Raw genomic sequence first — 26295 nt, 5'->3', positions numbered from 1 at the left:
GATTTCACCCTGTCCCTAAAAGGAGACACACACTCTCAGGAGTCACTGTTTCCACAGATAACTACATTAGACATTGTTTTTAAGAACAGTTTTAGATTAACAGAAAGATTGAGAAGATAATACAAAGTTTCCACATACTCCATACCCTCTAATTTCTTACATTAATATGGTAAACTTGTTATAATTAAATGAATCAATAATGATACATTATTAAATCTCATAGTTTATTCAGATTTCCTCAGTTTTTACCTAATGTCCATTTTTTGTTCCAGGATCCCACAGTGAAAACTACATTACTTTTAACTATCGTATCTACTTAGGCTCCTTTTAGATTTTTCTTGTTTTTGATAACCTTGACAATTTTGAAAATTACTGGTCAGGTATTTTGCAGGGTGTCCCTCTATTGCAAATTGTCTGATGTTTCTCTCATAATTAGAGTGGGGCTGTGAATTTTGGAGAAGAAAGATCACAGAGGTAAAATGACATTTTCATCACATCATATCAAGGGTACATACTTTCAATGATTTATTACTGATGATGTTGCCCTTGATCTCCCAGCTAATGTGTTTGTCAGGTTGCTCCACTGTAAAATTGTTATTTTCTTCCCCTTCGTATACTGTATGCTTTGGAAGGAAATCACCATGCACAGCCTACACACTTAAGGGAGTAGGGAGTTGGGCTCCTTCTCCTTGAAGGCAGAGTATCTATATAAATCACTTCCAAATCTTTTGCACAGATTTGTCTCTTCTTCCCATTTATTCATTTATCTATTTATTTTCAATCATTAATTTAAACCAGTATGGACTCATGAATGTTTACTTTGTATTTGAGTTATAATCCAATTCAACACAATTTGCTGCTCAAATTGTTTCAATTTGGGCCATTTCGGTTGGCTCCTGTATGCCTTTGATGTACACCCATAAATGTTTTGAACATGAGATGTCTTTCCATTTCATTAGACCTTTAGTTTCTTGCAACAATATTTTGTAGATTTCAGTGTGCCAGTCTTCCATTTCCCCAAAATTTATTACTATTTTTTTAAGTAGGCTTCCTGCCTAGTGTGGAGGGAGCCCAACATGGGGCTTGTGCTCACATTCCTGAGATCAAGACCCAAGCAGAGATCAAGAGTGCACACATAACTGACTGAGCCACCCAGGCACCCCATTCCTATTTTATTCTTTTTGATGCTATTGTAAATGGAATTGTTTCCTTAAATTCACTTTCAGATTGTTCATTGCTAGTGTTTGGAAATGCAATTGATTTTTGTATATTGATTTGGCATCCTGCAACTATAAACTTCTTGAACTCATTTATTCTAATAGTTACTGGATTCCTTAGAATTTTCTACATATATGATAAGGTTATGTCATCTGTAAAAAGTGACAGTTTTACTTCTTCCTTTACAGTCTGGGTCCCTTTTATTTCTTTTTCTGGCCTAACTGCCCTTGCTAAAACCTCCAATACAATGGTGATGCAAAGTGGTGAAAACAGGCACTCTTGTCTCATTTCTGATCTTAGAGGGAAAATGTTCAGTCATTCACCATCAAGTATGATGTTAACTGTCAGTTTTTCTTAGATGATTTTATCCACATTTGTTGAGTGTTTTATATCATGAATTAGTGCTTCTCTTTAATTTTGGCAACTTTTTCTTCATGTGTTTTGAAGTCTGTTGGTAGGCACATACATATTCATGACTGTAGTGTTCTTGATGAATGAATGCTTTAGTCATTAAGAAAGGGCTCCTTTTATCTTTCATAATACTCTTGGGTGGAAATGAATTTATCTAGTACAAACACAAACATTTCAGCCTTCTCATGCTTACTATTTCATGGTAAGCGTCCACTGATTTGCTTCAACTTACCAACCTCTTTATATTTAAATCACATCATGGGTTTTACTTTTTTTACTTTTTTTATCAGTCTGACATTCTCTGCTCTTTAATTGGAGTATTTAGTCCACTAATGCTTAATGTAGTTATTACTATGGTTGAGTTTGGACCTATTTTATTATTTGTTTTATTTTTTTGTTTTATTTATTTGTTTTATTATTTGTTCCCTATCCCGTTTTTTGCTCCTATTTTTCCTTTCTTACCTTTTTAAGTTATTTAAATAACTTTAGAATTCCATGTTAGTTCTTCTATTGACTTTATATATATGTCCTATTTTTTTCTCTAGGAATTACAATATGCATTCTATTTGCATTAGAACTTAGAACTTACTAAGAACACTGCATTATTTTATTTTATTTTTTAATTTACATCCAAGTTAGTTAGCATATAGTGCAACAATGATTTCAGAAGTAGACATTTAGCCCATCCCCTTCCCACAATCCCTCTAGTAACCCTCTGTTTGTTCTCCATATTTAAGAGTCTCTTATGTTTTGTCCCCCTTCCTGTTTTATATTATTTTTGCTGCCCTTCCCTTATGCTCATCTGTTTTGTCTCTTAAAGTTCTCACATGAGTGAAATCATATTTGCCTTTCTCTGACTAATTTCGCTTAGCACAATACTCTCTAGTTCCATCCACGTGGTTGCAAATGGCAAGATTTCATTCTTTTGGTTGCCAAGGAATACTCCATTGTATATATATACCACATCTTCTTTACCCATTCATCCATCAATGGACATTTGGGCTCTTGCCATACTTTGGCTATTGTTGATAGTGCTGCTATAAACATGGGGGTGTATGTGTCCTTCAAAACAGCATACCTGTATTCCTTGGATAAATACCTAGTAGTGCAATTGCTGGGTCACAGGGTACTTCTAATTTTTTGAGGAACCTCCATACTGCTTTCCAGAGTGGCTGCACCCGTGTGCATTCCCACCAGCAGTGCAAAAGAGATCCTCTTTCTCTGCATCCTCGCCAACATCTGTTTCTGTCTGAGTTGTTAACATTAGCCATTCTACCAGGTGTGAGGTAGTATCTCATTGTGGTTTTGATCTGTATTTCCCTGATAATGAGTGATGTGGAGCATTTTTTCATGTGTCGGTTGGCCATCTGGATATCTTCTTTGGAGAAGTGTCTATTCATGTCTTTTGCCCATTTCTTCACTGGATTATTTGTTTTTTGGGTATCAAGTTTGTTAAGTTCTTTATAGATTTTGGATACTAACCCTTTATCTGATATGTCATTTGCATATATCTTCTCCCATTCCATCAGTTGCCTTTTAGTTTTGCTGATTGTTTCCTTCACTGTGCAGAAGCTTTTTATTTTGATGAGGTCCCAATATTCCATTTTTGCTTTTCTCTTGCCTCTGGAGACGTAACACTGTATAATTTTAAATAAAATGCAGACATCTTACAACTATATAGGTCTATTATCCCCTCCCATTCTTTACACTAACTTATTATATTACATCCATATATATTACAAACCCCTTGAAGCAATGTATTTTTCAATTGTTTGCTTAAAACAGACATATTTATTATAAAGAATTTAAGTAGGAAAAGTACAAAAAGAATTTTATATTTACCAATATTTGCCATTGGTAAATTCATTTGAGTGTTCTTCATTCCATTCTGAGGATCCATGCTCTAATTTAGTATCCCTTCTCTTCAGCCTGCAGAATTTCCTTTTGCATTTCTTATACTGCAAATGTGCTAGCAACAAATTCTCTTAGCTGTCTTTCACCCAAAAAATGTCTTCACTTTGTGCTAAATCTTGAAGGATTTTTTTTTTAGATAGAATCCTTGATGACTTTTTCTTTCAACTTTAAAGATGTTATTCCACTCTTTCTGGCCTCTATAGATTCCTATGAGATGTTAGATGTTAACCAAATCATTGCTACCCTATATATATAATCCTTCCTTTTTCTCTTTCTCATTTCAAGATTTGCTCTATGTTTTTTGCTTTCAAAAGCTTGACCATGATATTAAAAAGAATAACTGCCTTCATATATATATATGATTTTTTTTTTTTTTTGCTTAAGTTGTTTTTCTGTATCATGAGTCAGTAAAGTTAAGCCTTTTAACAAATTTGGGAATTTTCTAGTCATTATCTCCTCAGATTCTCCTCTCCTTAGGTAATACCTAAAGATGCCATCATTTAACAGGTCCCTGAAACTCTGTTTAATTCTTTCCCAAAATTTTTTCTTTCTTCTCTTAAAACATGAGACAATCTCTATTCATCTATCTTCAAGTTCATGAGTTCTTTTCTGTGTCATCTCCATTCTGATATTAATTCCCTCCAGTGGATTTTTCAAATAGTTTTAGTTCTTCAGCTCCCCAATTTCTATATGGTCCTTTCATACTGTTTCTATTTCTGTGCATCTTTTTTTATTTACAGCAAGTATATTTTCTTTTATGTCATTGAGAACAGTTATAATAGATGCTTTAAAATCCTTATTTCATGGGGTGTCTAAGTGGCTCAGTCAGCTGAGCATCTGACTTTGGTTCAGGTCATGATTTCACAGTTCATGGGTTCGAGCCCCACATCAGGCTCTGTGCTGACAGCTCAGAGCCTGAAGCCTGCTTCAGATTTTGTGTCTCCCTCTCTCTCCCTCTCTCTCTCTCTCTGTCCCTCCTCCACTGTGCTTTCTCTCTCAAAAATAAATAAATAAACATTTTTTTAAAATCCTATTTCTTGACTCTAATCATCTAAGAAGTCTTAGAGGTTGGTCTCCATTGATTACTCTTTCTTTAGAGCATGGGTTGAAAAACTATAGCCCACAGGCCAAATCTATCCCACGTCCTGTTTTTGTATACTTTTGTATTGCTCATGTTAAAAATGGTTTCTCACATTTTTGAAGGATTTGTAAACAAACAAACTAACAACACAAACAAAACACCACATATTCTACAGAGACCATATGTGATCCACAAAGCCTAAAATATTTTCTAACAGGCCCTTTAGAGAAAAAGTCAACTAACCTCTGCTTTGGAGAATGGGTCAGAATTCCTGGTTCTTCTTAAGTCAGGTAATGTTGGATTATCATCTGTACATCATAAAATATTAGGTTATAAAAATACTGGATTCTCTTATTTTTCTCCAATAGATGTTGCTTCTTTTGTTTTAGCAGGCAATTAACTGGGTTAGACTGCAAACTCTTTCTTGTGTTATAACTCCAATCTGAGGTCAACTACTCATTTTCTTTGCTCTAACTGCTTTGTGTTCACTTCATGTATGTGAACACATCCAGAGGTCAACCAGAGTTGTGGGCAAATAGGAACTGGAATCCCTTCTCTTGTGTTTTCTTTCCAAGATCATCCTGTCCCTCCCCCTGATGGTGGCAGTTGGCCCAACCATCAGTTCTCTGGTTTCCTATGCACTGCCACCTAGCACCACAGCCAGTTGGCTACAACTGCCCCACAGCTAAAATCTTTGAAAACAGGGCACTCTAAACAATTTTCCTCCTCTGAGTGTGGACTCCTCACCAGCATCCTCCTACTTCAGTTCACTTTTCAGGACTTTCAAGTAACTACTTTTTGAAGTTTACACTAGTTTTCTGGAGGAGACTCAGTTTGGCAGGATCTCACTCAGCCATTATTGGCATTATCAGCCATTATTGACAGTACATATTTAAAATGTATGGATTCAGGAAATTCTTATCCCAAGAATTTGATTACCATATATCAGTGTCTGATTACAAATCAAAAATGTGCTTAGGTCCTTATGGGAAACCCAGAGTACAGTAACAATTTCTTTTACACATGAATAAGACATCATATGAAGATATACTTCTAAAGATATGTTCTAGGAAGTTACTCCACCCTAAACTAGAGGTATATGACCAAGCATAAAATAAAATTACATTAACTTCTTTGATAATGAAATAATTAAGCTGATACCAACTCTACAGCCAGCAAAAACCCTAAATCTTTCCACCAAAAGGTAAAATCCAAAAGCAGTAATAAGACAAACATTTGTTTTACTGAGGTGAAAGTCACACAACATAAAATAACCACTTTACAGTGGACAATTTAGTGACATTTCTCACATTCACAACGTTGTACAACTATCACCTCTATCTCCAAAACATTTTCATCACTCCAAAATAAAACCTTATTCCCAGTACGCAATTACTCCCCATTCCCTCCTCCCCCACCCCCAAGACCCTGGGCAACCAAATCTATGGATTTACTCATTCTGGATATTTCACATAAGTGGAATCATAATATGTGACCTTTTACATGTGACTTCTTTTACTTAGTATAACATTTTGGAGGTTCATTCACATTAGAGCATGTATCAGTACCTCATTCCTTTCTATGGCTGATAATATTTTCTTGTATGTATGTCCCACAATTTGTTTATCCATTCATCTGTTGATGGACATGTGGGCTAGTTCTGCCATTTGGCTATTGTGAATAGTGCTGCTATGAATATCAAAAAAAAAATTTATTGTGGTAAAAATATACATACCACAAAATATACCATTTTAACCACTTTTAGATGAATTCAGTGTTACACAAGCATCACTACTATCAATCTCTGGAACTACTTCATATCCCAAACAGAAAGTATTAAAACACTAACTAACCCCCCATTCCTTCCTCTCCCTCAGCCCCTGAAAATCACCATTCTACTTTCTTCTCCATGAATTTGACAAGTTCAGGTACTTCAAATACATAAAATTATATAATGATTGTCCATTTACACCTGGTTATTTCACTGAGCATATTTTTCTCAAGGTGAACATCAAAACTTTTTATAAAACAAAAATACACATTTCATTTGTAAAAATGACTAAAGTTTAACATTGTAATCAAACAGCAACAACATCATCAACAACGTGTACAAAGCACCTTTTGCTGGAATCACTTCATTCATTCCTCATAATTGCCCTGTGAGGTGGGCTTTACAGATGAAGAAATGAGGTCCAAGGAGGATAAGTCATTTGCCCAAGGACAGGAAGCTTGTAATACAAACATGCATATGCAAGTCTCCCAACTCCATCCCCAAACTCCCAGTCCCTTTGAATTGACAGTATCGGCTGCCTCCTAGCTCACTACCATGCCACTTGTAACGGTGGTCAAGAGAGACCCATGTGGAAGGAAGAGCCAGGGAAGGCTCCAAGAATGAGGAAGCTTCTGCTAGAAGGGGGGAAACAAATGGGCATGCCAGGCAGCACCATGACCATCAGTGACCTGGATGCAGATGAGCCTGGGTACTGGGCAAAAAGGAAAGAAGCCGCAAATGGATTGGAACAGTGTGTATCCTAATCAAATTTGAAAAGAGCTTAGAAGAATCCTATCTTTCATTCCCACCTATAATGACTTATCTTAAACAAGAACCTTTGTTCTTTTTTTTTTTTTCTGGTTTACCAGAGTATAGAGATAAATAAAATTTCAGCCAAAAGCTACATGCACCCCTAGAGCTTCCTAGTTGGCATCAGCTGCCAGTCGGCATCTCTATTTTCACCGCATCCTGGACTGGAGGCAGGATGTGGAAAGGATGAATATCAGAAGTGATATTCAATTCACACATTACAAATCCTGATAGAAGCCAAGTAAGCACTAAAGTGAATTTAATTCATTTATTTGATTACTTATGCCATAGGCTACCTTTGCCTTTAAGATTGGCTTCCACAGAGCAAAAAATAATAAAAGCAAAAAACAGCCTCAGTTGTGAACCACAATTTTCTAGAATTTGTTTCATCTTTTCCAAAAAACATTACTTATTTTCATCTTATAATGGAAACCATATTAATAAAGGTAACTTACAATTTTTTTTTCCTGAGAGTGGGTGCATGTGCAGGGGAGGGGCAGAGGGAGAGAGAGAAAAAACATTTTTGGGGGGAGAGGGTGCAAGTGAGCAAGCAGCAAAGGGGAGGGGAGGGGAGGGGAGGGAGAGTGGAGGGGGAGGGGAAGGGGAAGGGGAAGGGGAAGGGGAAGGGAAAAGGAAAGGGAAAAGGAAAGGGAAAGGGAAAGGGGAAGGGAAAAAGAAGCAGGGCTCACCAGAAGCAGGGCTCCAGCTCAACCAAAGCAGGACTCGTGCTCACTGGAAGCGGGGCTCGTGCTCACCCGCAGCAGGGCTCCCGCTCAACCGAAGCAGGGCTCGTGCTCACCCGCAGCAGGGCTTCCGCTCAACCGAAGCGGGGCTCGTGCTTTCACTGGAAGCGGGGCTCGTGCTCACTGGAAGCAGGGCTCGTGCTCACCCGCAGCAGGGCTTCAGCTCAACCGAAGCGGGGCTCGTGCTCTCACTGGAAGCAGGGCTCGAGCTCACCTGCAGCAGGGCTCCCGCTCAACCAAAGCGGTGGGGCTCATGCTCAGCCACAGCAGGGCTCCCGCTCAACCGAAGTGTGCTCGTGCTCTCACTGGAAGCAGGGCTCGTGCTCACTGGAAGTGGGGCACAAGCTCACCCAATGCAGGGCTTAAACTGACAGACCCGGGCATTGTGACTTGAGCCAAGAAGTCTGACGCTTAACCAACTGAGCCTCCCAGGTGCGCAAGAGAGAGAATCTTAAGCAGGCTCCACACCCAGCACGAGCCATAGGATCTCAAGACTGTGAGAGTTCATGACCTATGCCGAAATCAAGAGTTCAACGCTTAAGCTCTTAACAACTGGGCCACTCAGACACCCTTAAAAGTTTTGATTTTGATCATAACTTCAGCAGCAACACTGATGAAGATCTAAAGGCATTTAGTTTAACAATCACACCTAGCAAAGGAAGTTAAAAAAAACTTTATTACAAAAACAAGAAGAAATGATGACAGGAGTGAAGAATAGGCATTTTTCAATCTGTGGATATTAACAATTCATAAACAGAAAAATCATAATTTGGTATTAATAAAATGGCATCTATCAAGATTAAAGACTTTTTGGAGAATTCTATATGTTAATTGATGATATATCAAAATAGTGCGAAAAGATGAACCAGTTAAAAAGAAAAAGTTAAAATATCTTAACCTCGGTGCTGGAAATTCAGTAAGTCCATATACTTGAAAACCAAACACAACAGGTTCATTTTCCCCTTAAAAGAATTTTTCTTTGTCATGTACAAAGAAACTTGTATTAAAATTTATTAACCTTTAAGCCCCTTATAATTGAAAACTGGAGGAAAATATTTTAGTATACAGTTTCCTATACTAAAAAAAATTAATGAAACTATTTTAAAAAAATTGAAACTGTAAGTAGCCTGGCACAGACCATGAACACAGAAGATTCACATCTCAACCCTAAGCTATTTATGATAAACACTTATATAAGGAACAAAAATAAAACTTCCATATCATTTTACCCCATAAAAGATGTAGGATACAATAGGATACACAGCTAAGGCTATTATTCACACCAAATACAGATTAGGTCCTCAGACCAAGCAGAAACTATAACATAATCAGAAAGAATGCCTAAAAGATAAAATATGCCTTCCTAAGCTTCTTTTTGCAATGTCCAGTTTTGTTTATTTCCTCTGAGTAAAATAGTTATATTCATTTGTTACAGTCAGATGAATGTAAAGGGAACTATCAAGCAATTGTTACAAATAATCATGATTAGAAAACAAACAGAAATGTAACCAGGAAAAATAATAACAGTCCCTAATTTCAGTTTCTAACTCACAACCCCAAACCCCTTACCCCACCAAAAAAAAGGCAGAAACTTTTCAAATACAAATTAAGAGTTGGCGGAATTAAGAGTTGGTATTATCCAAGTACTAGAAATGAGTGACAGCACAATGAAACAGAAACAAAGCAGTACTTGGTATTATGGTGCCACCCACTGGTTAGAAGTCCTCGTAGCAAATAGGAAACCCAGCCACTAAAAAAAGAGATTAGAGTAGGAAGGAAAACAACACTGACGTTCTAATTCATTACAGCATCAGGAACTTCTAACAAAAAAGATCCACCCATATTATTTATTACCACAAAGAAAGAGAGTAGCTCTTAAATATATTTACAAGGGTAAATTTTATTAATTTTGAAATGCAAGTCTACAATCTCCAAAAGCTAGGACTTGAATCTTACACTCAAAACAATTCACATATATCATTTTATTGAATATATAAATAGAGTATTTTTTACTAAATGTTTATTTATTTATTTTGAGAGAGAGAGCACAAGCAGCACAGAGGAGAGGCAGGGAGAAAAGGAGAGAGAGAGAATACCAAGCAGGCTCTGCGCTGTTAGCACAGAGCCCAGTGTGGGGCTCAAACTCACGAACCATGAGATCATGACCCGAACTGAAATCAAGAGTCGGAGGCTTAACCAAATGAGCCACCCAGGCGCCCATATAAATACAGTCTTAAGCAGAAGATGCATACTTGCATTTCATCACTAAGAAAGAAATTATAATATTCACATATAATTAAATGTGAATATAATGTTAACCCCACCTCCACCTTTACCAGAGAAGTAACAGAACACACAGAAAAAAGGACATGTCCAAAACACTGTACTGGAAAACATAGTTTCACAAAAAGTCCTAAGAAAAACCATCCTGATAAACAAGTATAGATGGTTTCTTTAAAGTACCACAGCACCTGTATAGCCCAAAATACATGTACCTTAATAGAATCCCCATTTCATCCGAATGACAACATTTCTGCCTTTCCAAACAGTTATTTTCTTAAATGCTAACATTCTAAAAATCTCATCATAGAAAATATTTGATAATCACTTCTCCTCAAGTACAACCTTCCTTGGTAACACTCAGAATCACACACAAAGGCTTGATATCCTTTTTCGAATCCATAGGACCCTGCTGAAAGCTGATCCCTAAGGACCATAGTTCGGAATTCCTCTACAGACATGGCCTGGTCTTCCAAATTAGAATTCATGAATACGTTCCAGGCAGTCGGTACAGGCTTCAAGTTTCTTTGGCTTAACGATAATTATCATCTGGTCTGCAAAGCCAAGGTCTTTGCTTGCTCATAGATGATTGATTGCAGATAAGAATATGATGAGAAAAGTCACATTCCCAAAGATATAAACTGCTAACGCCACCTTTTTAAAAGCATGTCCCTGAAAGAAAAATTGAGATATGAAAGAAAGAAACGACTATCATTAAGGTTTGTGTCAATAAGTAAGAAAAGAAGTACTTACTTCCGCTTCAGCTACAGTAAATGACTGAAGGATCTGAATTCTGGCATCATCCAATATTTCAACTGTCAAGAACAACAACATAAGTTTATGAGGCCAGTGAGTATGCCAATAAACTAACTCTCAAAAAAAAAAAAAGTGATGTGTAGCATTTGCTGATTTCCAGGGTATATATTCTTCCATTTCAAGCTACTAAGCGTTACAAACTTCCTGAATATATAAGGCTCTCACAAATTGGGACAGACTGGCTACAGCACACATTTGTCAAGGGACTTAAAACATGCCTCTTCTGGTCAATAAACACCATATCAGTGTCTTAACAAACCACATTTTAAGTATATATGTATTTTAAACAGCACACCATAATTCAATGGTCATCAAAAACCCCATTTATGTGACCCTATCAAGGACCAAAAATGGCAGGATAGATTTTTACTACTCGGCTCTGAAAAGCTCCTAGATTCACAACAAAGAGGTTTTGTTTTTAGAAGGCCACCTTTACTTACCATTTAGGGGGTTGGAAACTAAATAAGATACAAAGGACACAGCCCAGAAACCAAGCTAGTTTAAAATGTCACCCACTCTCGGGGTGCCTGAGTGGCTCAGTCAGTTAAGCCTCTGACTTTGGCTCAGGTCATGATCTCACAGTTTGAGATTTTGAGCCCATGTCAGGCTCTGTGCCGACAGCTCAGAGCCTGGATCCTGCTTCCGATTCTCTCTCTCTCTCTCTCTCTCTCTCTCTCTCTCTCTCTCTCTCCCTCTGCCCCTCCCCAGCTTGCTTTCTCTCTCTCAAAAAATAAAAAAAAATAAAAAAAATTTTTAAAGAATGTCACCACCCACTCTCTACTAATTTGTCCGCTCCTAATGGCTATAGGTATCTTGATTCCTAATGGCTACAGATATCTTTGGCACCAAAACCAAAATGGACCTTGCCACCAGAAAGCTTGGGCAAAGTAAGTTCTTCCTATCTAGCCTGCCTAGTTAGGCAGCTATAAATTATGTATATGAAAACCTAAGTGATAGCACACAGCACATTTATCAAACAGGTAAAATCTGTCTGCAGCTTTGCCCTCTGTTGACTTTGGGCAGCTCTTCTTCCTCCGTTTCTGGGTTCCCTCAGCTCCATGCATTCAGGAACCTCAGTGTGTACTGCCTTCAGACCAGCATCAAAATAAAAAGTACTTACTGAAAAAAGACTTCTTCCCCAAAACCTAAAATCGTTCCCCTTTTTACTCACAAATTCTAATACTAATGAGTATAAAACACAAAGACAGAATATTTCCACAAGTTCTAACACTGACTAATCACCACAGACATTTTCAGTGAGCTATCATGTAAGCGTCAACCACTAGTATCTAGAAACTAATTACATTCCAAGAGTTTGTATAAAAGTGATTCTACGTAACATGGCTTTTTGAGCAGGCTACCTTTTCGAGAAAGTCGGTAAGCATGTATCTCCAGGACAATTTCAGCCCCAACATGCCAGGCTACAAATCCAGTCATTGCATAGGTTTTCCATGGGCCAGGAAGGTTCAGTCCTGGTAAATCCATTCCCAGGAACATTGCTGCCACTACATTTAGAAGAAAAATATATATATTCAAATGTAGTCACCACCAAGAGAGATAATTATGTGTGTACGTGTGTGAACTATATCAACTAAAACACAGTAAGAGTTTATGAGATGAATTAGATTAATATTTAAGACCAAATAGTTAATTTAATCTTTTTTTATTGTAAGACTAGAAACGGTCAGATGGGAAATTATAATCATGATCCACCAATTGTTTAAAAAGAGACACTCAAACTTTCCAAAAAGCTTTAAGTCTGCAATGTTGGAAGGGAGAAAAGTATGGAAATCATTGCTAACTATACTCCTCCTTCCGTGAAGAACCCCCAAAGACTACAGAAATGTGAGAGTAGGAGATGTCAGTTTAGGAATTTATTATATAACACGTAAAAATATACTGGATAACTGTGCTTGACTTTTGACAATCACCTTCTCTAGAAGGTACCATCCCCATGGAAAAGACCTGCAGACAGCCCACCTCAACCCAACTCACAAATGACCCTCAACTTGAGCATCTGGCCATTAGCATAGCTTGCTTATTCTGCTGGCAAAGGCAAATGCTAAAAAAAAAGTCTTAGAAGGAAAGTTTAAAAGCAATTTTAAAAACCTTAAACTTAAAACTGAAATAACAACTTAAATAGTTACCTCTAGAAATTACTTTCTGGATTTCAATGTTTAAGGTTGATTTCCCCTCAACAACCAATTACTCGAATTACCAATACATCTAAAAATCATTTAATCCAAATTACAACTTGCAATATAAACAACCAGCAATTATATATGAATAAGTGGCATCACAATTACTTACCTGCTATTATTCTAGCAGCTGTTCCCATACTCCAGTGCGTCCAGTTAAACATTTGCCTTCTACCAAATAAAGAACCAATCAGTATTCTCAAAAGAGACAGAACTACAATTAATTCCCAAGAGAATAAAAAGCATGCACCTGAGAATTAGATATCTGAAATACGCTTTAAAACCTTTTAAAGTAAATATAATTTATCACTGAATTTCATAAAGTGCAAAGGATTTTCACTTAAAAAGGAATTAGTTTGCCAAATAATGTTAAGGCCATTTATATATAAAAGCGATAAGTACTCAGGGTGCCTGAGTGGCTCAGTCTGTTAAGTGTCTAACTCTTGATTTCAGCTCAGGTCATGATCTCACCTGTGGTTCATGAGATCGAGCCCCGCATCAGGCTCTATGCTGACAGCATGGAGCCTGCTTGGGATTCTCTCTCTCCCTCTCTTTCTGCTCCTCTCCCATGTGCATGTGCATGCTCTCTCTCTCTCTCTCTCTCTCTCTCTCTCAAACTAAATAAATAAACATTTAAAAAAATTTTTAAAAAGCTATAAGTACCTGGGGTCATATAAAGGTGGCCTGAAGGCTGCCAGAAGAGGCTGAAAAACTGCTAAAACCATCACTATACAGCCAAGGTATGGGTGATAACCTGCATACTGAACAAAGTTACATCATTTCAATAATCTCGATCTCGCCCATCAGTTTAAATCCTCATGTTAAAAATAATACACACAGATGTACTCTTAGTGTTTTTCTGTAGCTTTAAACATTTATTATTAATAATAGGTACCATTCACTGAGTGCCTACTTTATACCAAGCACATACTTGATAGACATTATTACTAATGCTCACTACAATGCTTGACAGTTATCAATATCCCACCTTTATTTTTTTTAATTTTTTTATTTAATTTATTTTTTTAATTTACATCCAAGTTCATTAGCATATAGTGCAACAATGATTTCAGGAGCAGATTCCTTAGTGCCCCTTACCCATTTAGCCCATCCCCCCCTCCCACAACCCCTCCAACAACCCTTTGTTTGTTCTCCATATTTAAGAGTCTCTTGTGTTTTGTCCCCCTCCCTTTTTTTATATTATTTTTGCTTCCCTTCCCTTATGTTCATCTGTTTTACATCTTAAGGTCCTCATATGAGTGAAGTCATATGATCAATATCCCATTTCTAAAATGAGGAACCGAAACTTAGAGATATCAAGCGATGTGTCCAATGCCACACAGTGTGTAAATGGTGGTGGTGGCAGCCATGCGGAGCGCTGCCTCTCCCCCATTAGGATGTTAGGTGATCACCAACACCAGACCAATACACCCCACCCAGGACTAGTTAGTATCCTCATGTCAGGAACAATCATCCCAATGTATGGTAATTATTTGTTCAGACCTCTGTGATTTCCTGAGATGAAGGTTCTATATATGATTCCTTATAACTCAAGTGCTTAATAGAACCTTAGTCACTCAATGAATGTTGATTAAATGAATAGCCTATATAGCCACTGCATTAACATCTTATCTCCTCTGTTCGGAATGAAGGTCTAACCCGAGAAAAGACCATCAACAAAGTATCTCAACAGTTTCGGCTCCACCCCTCTCTTAGAGACGCTGTATATCTGCTCAAAAGAGCAGACAGTTTTAGCACATTTAGCACTTAGCACAATTTTTCCACTTAAAAACTTAAGAGAGGGACTAAGGAGATGCTCTAACCTGTGACATGTTTAGATGGGGGAATATTACAGTCTGTTGTCACTGACTGCCGTGCTTGGGTAGACTCTAAAATCTGTGATCTAGAAGAAGGATATAGTGGTTTCCAAGCCATGATAGGAAGCTTTGGTAAACAGGAACAATAAGCTGACAAAAGAACATTAGAGGGGCGCCTGGGTGGCGCAGTCGGTTAAGTGTCCGACTTCAGCCAGGTCACGATCTCGCGGTCCGGGAGTTCGAGCCCCGCGTCGGGCTCTGGGCTGATGGCTCAGAGCCTGGAGCCTGTTTCCAATTCTGTGTCTCCCTCTCTCTCTGCCCCTCCCCCGTTCATGCTCTGTCTCTCTCTGTCCCAAAAATAAATAAACGTTGAAAAAAAAAATTTTTAAAAAAAAAAAAAAAAAGAACATTAGAAAAACACTTTCAAGCCATGGACTCAGTTATACACAGATAAAATGATAACCAGGACCATGGAGAAGGAGAGTGCCTCTATCTCATAAAACAACAGTAGCAACTGCCGCAAAATTCTTGTATTTGCTTAGAATGCACAGGAAACTAGCCTAAGTACTTTCAGCTATTTAACTCTCAATTCTCAGAAAGCCTGTGATGTTGCTACTATACTATTCCTTTTATACTATCCTAATCATAAACTGCAAAGAGTGCAAACTACAGAGTTTATATAATAAGTATTAACCCTTGACCCAAATACCTGCATAAAATAAAGTTCATATCAGAAAATCTTAATAACTTCCTTTAAAAAATAGGTCAGCCAATCTAGAAACTACCTAAAAAGCAGGAGGGAGGTTTCTTAGTGACCCAAGATTCATCAGTCTTGCCCTTACGGCAACAGCCCAAAGTGAAATACAGTAAAACCTTGGTTTGAGAACACAATTTGTTCCAGAAACAGGCTTGTAATCCAAAGCACTTGTATATCAAAGCGAATTTCAAGAATCATTGGCTCAATGGTGATCATGTGACATTCAGCATCAGGTGCTACTTTTATTACAAGACATCGCACATTTGTCAAGTTAAAATTTATTAGAAATGTCTACTTGTGTTACAGAACACTCACAGAGTGAGTTACTCACAGTCCAAGGTTTTACTGTATTGAATTTTGATATTGAATTCTGACTGGCTGTAAAACTGGAAAAGTTTTACAAAAGAGCACAGGTTCTGACCTTGGGTACATCGCTTGCTTTCAGTAAGCCTTACCCCTTCATTCAATAATTACTGAGGACCTACTATGTACCAGAATCTTCTCTGGGTGCTTAAGATACACCAGTGAACATACCAGTAAATATCCTGGCTCTCGTGTTAGCTTAGTGGTAATCATAGTGTGAGTTAGAGAAAACCACTTACAGTGTTCACATTCCTTAGATATCACACTTTGAATTTTCACCACTCCACAGTGAGAAAATTCACCCAAGCTATGTAGAGTATATGTAACATTTGATGTAGCCTAAAAATATATTTCATTAGCCAGTTATCCACAACAACATCCTCGCTCTGTCCCTGACCCCCAGCCATCTGGAACAGTCACCAGATGATTAAAAAAGGAAAGAAGAGAGATGAATGCAGAAATATCTTTTTACCCATCCATGTGAGTATATAACAGCAATCTCCTTGGTCATCAAAATGAATTTATATAAAAAAAAAAAAAATCCTGCTGAAGAGATACTTACCCAACTCCAGCCTCTTCTGTAAATAAAAGGCAGAACAAAAGCAATGCAGGTGAGGGCAGTAGTAGTGAGCATGAGCGTCCGATGTACCTGCAAGGGTGAAATGACACCATGAGAAGACAGTCAACCATGTAAGTGAAAGTAGTTGGCATAAGTGTGGGGAAAAAATCATGGGGCGAGATTCCCTGAAGGAATGCATTTGACTGACATCTAATCACAGTTTGCAGTGAGTTTTAAAATATTTTACTAAATGAACTTTAAAGAAAATTCTAAGCTGCCATGCCCATCGTTCCAAAGCATTTGCGAAGACTTCACCAGCACGAGCAGCAGGAATGGATATTTCACACACAGAGCACACCTACTTGCCAAGTCCTTCATTTCCTTCCTTTATTAAGTACCACCACCAAGCACAGTGCTCTACCAGATACAATGAGGCAGCAAGGAAACAGAGCTGTCTCCCAAGGAGCTTAGGAAACAACTGAGTAGATCAGAGAAACATATATGAAGTGTCAATTCATTGTCTAAATCCTGAGAATATTGAGAGTGGAGTAACAGTTGAGTATGCCAGGATAAATGGTGCAAACCAAAACTATCCCAGGGAAAGGACATATGATCACTACATATCACACCATATATATACACATCATAGTTTTAAAGGCAGTGGAGAATTTGAATTGGTAAAGCAAAGACACAAAGAATTTTCCAGTTGGGAATATCCACACGAACAGATGAGAGAGAAACAGAGGCACAGAGAGAAAGACAGAGAAGCCAAAGGCAGAGACAGACAGCAGCAAAGCACACAGCAGTAGTAAGGACAAATAAAACAGATTGACTCTGCCAGCCAATAGTGAGAAATGAGGTTAGATGAGGAAAGTTTTAAACGCTACAAATTTATATGAATATAAAGTTTCAAGAATACCCCTTATAAAGTTAAAACTGTTTCAATAAGCAGTATTTTTTTCAAAAGCAGATGTGTACATTCTAGCTCAACACATAATTACTCATATTCCACTATACATGCAACTATCTACACTCCATGACACATGAAAGATACAGTTTGTTTTCCTTTGTTTTGAGGAGTGCTTACTGACTCTTGTCTTTCTACTAGGAGACTGCTTCCTCATTCCATGCAAAGGTGCAGCATGAAAAGGAACACTTCTGGCTCCTCTTCCTACACACAGAGGAGATAGATGATCTTGAGTAGTGAGCTAGGAACAGTCTAACCACTCATTGGCAACAACCAGGACAGATCCCTGCTTAGAAATGCATTAACCCCCACTATTTCTTTCTTCTGCTCTCCTGTCCTCCTTGACTCATCTATACTCAGTGCAGGAAGTGAACGTTCTTCCAGGCTCTCCCCTTGGCCAAACAGACATGTAAGTCAGGATCTTTTGTGTCCCAAAGTCTATGTTACAAAGGAATGAATGCACATGGCCCCGAGACATTCTCTAATCCACCCTGAACCTCATAAAGCTGTCTCTATTTTGACCTCCATCAAGTATCTTATGTCTATTTTCAGTTGGTTAGGAAATCAAAGGGCAAAATGAAGAAATTATTAGGATTCCAAAACTACAACTGTAAACCACCAAAAAAAAAAAAAGAAAAAGAAAAAGAAACATACCACATAAGTTTTCATGTTGCAATGTTTAAAGAATATGGAAATTGCATGAAGCTTTTTCTCCCACCTACCTGAAACCAAGCTGCTTGACCAAAAACAGGCTTTGCCCAAACAAATTTGAAGAACCGAGCCATGAGCACACCTATGCTAACAGTAGTCATCCATGCCACAAACATTAAAGCACCTGTGGGTGAAAAAATAGAATGGTTGACATCACAAACCAAGCTGTTTCTTACATGACCAAGCCAAGTGCTTGGAACATAGAAAACAGCAAACAAAATATATTCAGTGAATGTAAGCATAACCCAACAACTCCCTATATGTCATAGTTTTACCACCACCACCACTACTCCTAATAGCGAAACTTCCGTAGCTCCTACTGCATGCCAGGCACTAAGAGCTTTATGTGTATTAATCTAATTGATGTTTACAACAATCACATGAAGTAGTCACAATTAGTATTCCGCCTTTACCGGTTGGGGAAACTAAAGAATAGTGAAGTTAAGTAAGTAACACCTAAGGTTACAAAGTCGGGATTCAAACCCACTCTGGCTTCAGCAACTGTGCTCTTAACCATTACACTAAGACAGCCCTTCTGCAGGTATCTCAGCACCTTCTCACTTCTCATTCCAATAAACAATGAAAAACAAATAGGCATGTTACATGTGAATCCCATTACTGTCAAACTGGAGCTACTACTAGAAGCAAATTATCAATAATAGTTATTTTCAAGCTTAAGTATGATGACATTTATTGAAACTCTACTGGAAGGAATAACTGAAGAATATAAAGGAAATATACCAAATAAGGAAATATCCCCCCACCCAATACTAGTATTGAAGAGTAGTATAGTATACACTATACTATTCCCCTACTTTTAAATCCCATCTTTTCGAAAATAAAACAGGCTACTTTTCAAATGGAATAAACTTTTATCTGTAGAACCAGAGCCTTGTTTTTAGATGACTGCTCTTCCAACATAGTTAATTTCATCATTTTAAGTATACAATATTTATATATAGCACTGAGTAATTTGTATACCCTCAAATACTTTGTACACTGATCAGTTCAACAAAACTGTATCTTTGAGACTGAACTACTGTTAAATAATCAAAATCACAAAGCACTCTTCTATTATAAGCCTTTATTTTAATAAATGTCATAATTAAGGTCTCACAAAAATTAAACTGATTAACCCAGTGATACTTAACTCTGGCTACAGTTAGAAACAACTAGGGCACTCTTGAAAAATTATAGATGTCTTACAAGCTCCATTAGTGATTTTAAAGTGCAGCCAGGGTTAAAACCACTGAATGATCCCTACTCTCTACTTTTAATAAAAATTTGCAAACATTAAGATAGACGCTGCTATCTGCAAATGTTAATATTTGAACATAGAAGACTTATGAACATTTTGCTAAATTATGCCCACTACTGGGGCACTTGGGTGGCTCAGTGGGTTGAGCAACCGACTTCAGCTCAGGTCATGATCTCATGGTTCATGGGTTCCAGCTCCGCATCAGGCTCCCCGTTGTCAGTGCAGAGCCCACTTCGGAGCCTCTGTCTCTCCCCCATTCATGCTCTCTCTCAAATATAAATAAACGTTTAAAAATAAATAAATAAATAAATAAATAAATAAATAAATAAATAAATAAATAAAGCTCAGTACCATTCCTAATCCAGCCAGCACTGAGCCATCAGGTAAATTTATTCCACAAAACATAAGAATGCTATACAGGTAACTTACCATGAGCCTTCAGAAGAAATAAAGAACGGGAGCCTCCCACATTCTTTGGATAGTCTGTCACATTATGTTTCTCGTATGTAATCAAAGGTTGCTGAGAATGCTTATATATTCGACCTGAAATTTTTAAAAAGAAAATGAAGAAGAATTACTTCCTTAGGAGAGGAGGAATAGAAAGAGAGTGCCATGACATAGAAACAAAACTTCTTAAGGTAATAAAAAATAAATATTGTCAGAGATGCCATTCATATGCAAAAGCCACATAAATGTATATTCAAGTATATACGATCTTCTTGAAAAAAGCTAAAGAGATAATTTAGCCAATGAAGAGATGAATCAAGGGGCGCCTGGGCGGCTCAGTCAGTTAAGTGTCCGACTTCAGGACTTCAGCTCAGGTCATCATCTTGTGGTTCACAAGTTCGAGCCCTGCCTCAGGCTCCATGCTGACAGCTCAGAGCCTGGAGCCTGCTTCGCATTCTGTGTCTCCCTCTCTCTCTCTGCTCCTTCCCCACTCGTGCTCTGTCTCTCAAAAATAAATAAATGTTAAAAAAAAATTTTAAAGAGAGATGAATCACAGGGGTGCCTGGGTGGCTCAGTCGGTTAAGCGTCTGACTTCAGCTCAGGTCATGATCTCGCAGTCCGTGAGTTCGAGCCCCACGTCGGGCCCTGTGCTGACAGCTCAGAACCTGGAGCCTGCTTCAGATTCTGTGTCTCCCTCTCTCTCTGCCCCTCCCCTGCTCATGCTCTGTCTCACTCTCAAGAATGAATAAATGTTGGGGCGCCTGGGTGGCGCAGTCGGTTAAGCGTCCGACTTCAGCCAGGTCACGATCTCGCGGTCCGTGAGTTCGAGCCCCGCGTCAGGCTCTGGGCTGATGGCTCGGAGCCTGGAGCCTGTTTCCGATTCTGTGTCTCCCTCTCTCTCTGCCCCTCCCCCGTTCATGCTCTGTCTCTCTCTGTCCCAAAAAAATAAATAAAAAAAAAAAAAAAAAAAAGAATGAATAAATGTTAAAAAACAAAAAAGAGAGGTGAATCAAAATGAGGACTAAGAATGGAGAAGTTATAGAGTGTCTGAGTGGCTCAGTTGGTTAAGTCGATTTGGACTCAGGTCATGATCTCACAGTTTATAAAATTGAGCTCCATGTCAGGCTCTATGCTGCTTAGCACAGAGCCCGCTTGGGATTCTCTCTCCCTTTCTCTCTGCCTCTCCCCTGATCATGCTCTCTGTCTCTCAAAATAAATAAATAAACATTAGAAGAAGAAGAAGAAGAAGAAGAAGAAGAAGAAGAAGAAGAAGAATGGAGATCATGGTAAAAGAGCTGGGGGTATGCAAGAGACCAAACGCTGTGAAGTCAAAACGATCACTGATACTACGATTAAAAATCACTGAAAATGTCAAATATAATTCTTGAAAGATACTACATATTTTTTAAAATCTGGAGTCCTAGACTAAACTAACAGAAATTGGACCTGGACAAAGGAAGTGGATAGAAGACAAACAAAAGCATTTGATGCTGTATTATTTGGCATATGGTCAATTCAGACAGGGTTTGACTAATAGACCAAACCCCCAAATAACAGTGATGTAAACAAATTAAGGATATGTTATTATTTATTATGTATAAGATTAAATCTTTGAATGCATAGAATTATTCCAATTAGTTTGGTATGTGACTATGTATGTATATGAATCTGGGAATCTATCCTACAGAAATATTCCCTTTTAACCGAAGATATAATGTACAAACATGTTCACAAAAGGGTTTTTTTTAATGCTGGCAAAACAAAAAAATTAGGTAAGCTAGATGTCCCTCATTAAGAGAATAAATCACAGAACATATTATTTTTAGGATACAATGCAGGTGTCAAAACAAATAGAAATAACGAAGAAATTTGATACAACAGACACATAGGAATCCTTGTCCCAATGAAATACGTATTAAACCACAGACCACATCTCAATAATTTCCAGAAAAGAAATAATTATACAGGATACAGGTAAGTATCTATCCAAAATGGAACAAAGTGAAAAATTAACAACAAAATCTAAGGAAAAAATGACCCACCTAGATATTTCCAAAACTACTTTTCTAAATAACCTTCAGGTTAAATAGGAAACCAAAATTTAAAAGTCTTCTTTAAAATGAATAACAATGAAGGCATTTCATATCAAAACACATGTGATACAATCAAGGTAGTATTCAAAAGAGGCTTTTATCATCTTAAAAGAATCCTTTAAAAAAAAAAGACTTAAAGTATTGAAATAATCATGTAATTCAAGAGGTGTTTACAACAAAATATAACCAAAGAAAGCAGAAAGGAAGATAGATTAAAAATAAAGGTAGAAATTAACAAACTAGTAAGTCTAAAAATCAGGAAAATCAAGTCTGCAAAAGACCAAGAAAACTGATTTTTGGGCAAGTCTGACTACAAAATAGAAAGAACACAAACAGTATCAGAAATAAAAAGGATGACACAACTGCTAATATAGAAGACACTCTTTAAAATTATATGAAAATACTATATACAACTTTAAGTCAGACAAAAAAAAATTTTAAATTGAAATGAAATGGATGAATTGCTAGAAAAGTCTAGAATTATAAAACTTCATCAAAGAAGTAGTAGTAACTCTGGACAGTAATAACGGTAGAAGAATTTTTTTAATTAGTCAAATATTTCCATTTCTAAAGGCTCAGACAGCTATGTGCATGAGTTCTATCATAAAATTTAAAAACAATTTAACTTTAAAAACTCATACTTATTTAAGCTCTTCTAGAGTTCATTCTATGAGATTAGCATAACACTGAAACCAAAACTAGGCAGGCATGCACGTGTGCGCGTGCGCACGTGCACACACACACACACACACACACACACACACACACACAAAATCTTATAACCAAAGACCAAAATCAACTACAAATATAGATGCAAAAAGTTTAAATAAAATGTTAGTGATTCAAATCAACTGTGCATTAAAAGAATTATAGGGGCTCCTGGGTGGCTCAGTGGGTTAAGCATCCAACTTCAGCTCAGGTCATTATCTTGCGGTTCGTGGGTCTGAGCCCCAAACCGGGCTCTGTGCTGACAGGTCACAGCCTAGAGCTTGCTTCAGATTCTGTGTCTTCTTCTCTCTCTTCCCCTCCCCCACTCACACTCTGTTCTCCCTCTCTCTCTCAAAACTAAATATCTGAAAAAACAGAGTATTATAAAACATGGCCAAGCAAGGTTTATCCCAGGAAAGTGAGGACCATTTGCCATTCTGAAGTCTATAAAAGTAATGATAAAATATTATCTTAATTGCTGCCTGACAGACAGCAAATGAAATTCAGCACATGTTCATGACATGAACTCTGTAAAGTTAGGAAAAAATCATTTCCTAAACACCATAAAAGTTATCCACCAGGAAAATACAATAAACATGACACAACACAGAATATTAAAAGTATTCCTGTCAAAATCAGGAACAAGACAAGAATTCTTGCTAGTCCACATTTTTCTGGGAGAAGTAATACAATGAAACAAGACAAAAAATGAGGGCTATGTAACCTCATAATTTGCATAAAATACGATGTTTACCTAGAAAATCCAAAATAATCAACTGGAAAACTAGATGGCTACATTCAAGACAAACATTCAAAAATCAATAATTTTCCTATACACCAACAAATTTAGAAAATGTAAGAAAAATAATCCCATTCACAATAGGTCGTATTAAAATCTATAAAATTCATAGAAACAAAGTAACAAAAAAAATATATAAACCCTATATGAAGACTTGAAGAAGACCACAGGATTTCAATCAATAGAATATCCAGTATACTTCTGGATAGAAAGACTCTCTATTGCAAAGATGTCGATTATTCTTCAAGTTAATCTAAAATTTCATTGCAATTCCAATCACAACCCCAACAGGATCTTTAATGGAATCTGACAATCATTTCTAAAGTTTATCTGGAAGAACAGATAGATAACAAAGAGTCAAGAATTCCTGAAAAAGGCAGCCAGGAAGGGAATCATGCTCTATCAAAATTCATAACCTATTTTAAGGCTATAGTAATTTCAACGAGTACAGTAATAGATTAGTGGAAAAATAAACTAGAAATAGTTTGATTTACTAATAAATGTTTGATATATGATAAAGAGGCTTTTGAAGCAGCAAAAATAAAATGAACTATTCAAAAAATGGTGTTAGGACAGCTGATTTCATTTCACAAATACTGTTATATCATGGCTTGTTTATAACAGAGATCAGAGATAAAGCAGGAAACAAGAAAAGTTTTATGTAATGAATACCTACAGAAGAGAGTCAAGAAGAGAGAGACAATAACTATCAGGAATTATACTGAATTAGCAGAGCGGCAGTAATGAAAACCAGACCACATTCCCAATAGCCTGAGAGTCATTTGGAAGAAAGTATTTTTAAATTCTGATTCACTTCACAGCCATGGCTGAGCAAGAATTTAACCTTCATTAAAGCAGAAGTCCATTATAATTTTTGGAGTTCCTTTGTACGGCTCTATTATAATCTTGGATTTCTGCTCTAAGGCAAGTTGAGTTTGTGTTTAGTACAAGGCTCTACAGTATTATGTGACATGTGGTATTCCTAAATTGTTAAAATAACCGGTCATGTGATAACAGAGTCTCCAGTTCATTAATTATTTAAATTGGTAGATTTCCTAATTGTGAATTACTTATTCACCCAAGTGAGTTCTATCATTTCACATGACTGCTTATCTCATGATAGGACAATGTCAGCATTCTAGGAAGGAAACAGTATTAGAAAAAGGTTTTAAATGGATTTTACTGAAATTGGGTACACTTTACATTTATAAGAGTTACTGAGATTTTATGATGGCTTTGAAAAATGGTTTCAACCTCACAAAGTCTCACTGCTTTTAAGCAGACTGCAATTTATAAATGGTTCACGTACATATAACTAGATAACAGAAGAGACAATGATTTATGTGGCAATTGTACTTTGTTCCTTAATACAAGGGTACTGGAAAGTTTATTCCCTAAAGCAGAAATGTTAGGTTTGGATTTTTTTCTTTTTGAGGTTTTGTTTTGCTTTTTGCTTTGCACTCCACCAGTTTAAAAAAAAAAAATGAGTCTGTGCTCCCAACATATGTATACTTGAGTTAATAAACACATTCGTGTACTATTGTTTTAATGCATTATGTACACTAAAATGTATTAAAAAAGAAATTTTTTAAGATGAGAGGAGATAAAATCAATCTACATACAAAGTTCTGGTGTTGTTCCTTGGATCCCTGGACTGCCTTACAATGTATATACACCTTATTTGGGAGAACTTTGTCCTAGAGCAATGAGTTATCAAACCACAATATACAAAACAATCACCTGGGATGCTGGTTAAAAATGCAGAAGAATGAGGTGCCTGGGTGGCTGAGTTGGTTAAGCATCTGACTCCAACTCCAACTCCTGGTTTCAACTCAGGTCATGATCTCTCATTCCATGGGTTCGAGTCCCACATAGGGCTCTGCACTAACAGCACAGAGTCTGCTTGACATTCTCTCTCTCCCTCTCTCTGTACCCCCAACTCGTGCTGTCTCTGTCTCTCCCAAAAATAAACTTTTTTAAAAATGCAGATTCCAAGCATCAACAACAGAGATTCAGTGGGTCTAAGATGGAGTTCAGGAATCTGCATTTTTTAGCAGTCACTCAATTCTGAAGAAGGTTGTTTGAGGCTACACTGAAGCTTTTCTCAAGAAGGTTGTTTGAGAAACACTACAAAAGACAATACAGATGCTCTCCCCCATAACATCAGCACAGCAACACCAGCAGGAGAGGAAAATACAACAATGGTCTATTCTGCACACGCATTATCCAGGAATGAGGTTTTTCTGAGGAAATATTAGAACTATCACTTAAGGGGAGCCTGGGTGGCTCAGTTGGTTAAGCATCTGACTTCGGCTCAGGTCATGATCTCACCGCTTATGAGTTCGAGCCCCGCATCGGGCTCTGTGCTGACAGCTCAGAGCCTGGAGACTGCTTCAGATACTATGTCTCCCCCTCTCTGTGTCCCTCCCATGCTCATTTTCTGGTTCTCTCTGTGTCTCAATAATAAATAAATGTTTAAAAAAACACTTTTAAAAAAAGGACTAACACTTAAAATATTATTTCTATAAGAAAATACATTCCAATTTCTACAGTGCTGACCTAAGAAGAAATTTT

At 37.3% G+C, this 26295-nt stretch overlaps 2 protein-coding genes and 1 long non-coding RNA gene across 9 annotated transcripts in view; 1 reads left to right on the top strand and 2 right to left on the bottom strand.

The window, feature by feature from the left end:
- The window catches only part of LOC125172030 (uncharacterized), a 41489-nt gene extending 33455 nt beyond the window's left edge, over positions 1–8034 (bottom strand). For 2 of the 5 annotated variants that reach the window (XR_007154558.1, XR_007154559.1), the window contains exons 1-2: positions 7895–8034; positions 4868–4932 (exon numbers count right to left, since the gene is read on the bottom strand). This is a non-coding gene — a long non-coding RNA (uncharacterized LOC125172030). Of the gene's footprint in view, positions 1–3222; positions 3267–4867; positions 4933–7660; positions 7700–7894 lie in introns of those variants that run through there. The other 3 variants (XR_007154557.1, XR_007154556.1, XR_007154560.1) reach the window with 2 other exon arrangements.
- The window catches only part of PALMD (palmdelphin), a 75783-nt gene extending 52909 nt beyond the window's left edge, over positions 1–22874 (top strand). The window contains exon 9 of the transcript XR_007154553.1: positions 22865–22874. The gene's annotated coding sequence lies outside the window, so the exon portion shown is untranslated. The remainder of the gene's footprint in view (positions 1–22864) is intronic.
- The window catches only part of FRRS1 (ferric chelate reductase 1), a 111896-nt gene continuing 95653 nt past the window's right edge, over positions 10053–26295 (bottom strand). For all 3 annotated transcript variants that reach the window (XM_047869439.1, XM_047869438.1, XM_047869437.1), the window contains 8 exons: positions 20104–20217; positions 18428–18540; positions 16742–16828; positions 13906–14003; positions 13355–13413; positions 12406–12549; positions 10982–11043; positions 10053–10900 (listed from right to left, as the gene is read on the bottom strand). In XM_047869439.1, the coding sequence (XP_047725395.1) occupies positions 10808–10900; positions 10982–11043; positions 12406–12549; positions 13355–13413; positions 13906–14003; positions 16742–16828; positions 18428–18540; positions 20104–20217 (770 nt within the window). In that variant the 3' untranslated portion in view covers positions 10053–10807. The remainder of the gene's footprint in view (positions 10901–10981; positions 11044–12405; positions 12550–13354; positions 13414–13905; positions 14004–16741; positions 16829–18427; positions 18541–20103; positions 20218–26295) is intronic.

This window comes from Prionailurus viverrinus, chromosome C1, assembly GCF_022837055.1.
Source record: "Prionailurus viverrinus isolate Anna chromosome C1, UM_Priviv_1.0, whole genome shotgun sequence".
NCBI lineage: Eukaryota > Metazoa > Chordata > Mammalia > Carnivora > Felidae > Prionailurus > Prionailurus viverrinus.
The sequence above is the reverse complement of the archived record's forward strand: the minus strand, read 5'-3'. Positions and strand labels throughout refer to the sequence as shown.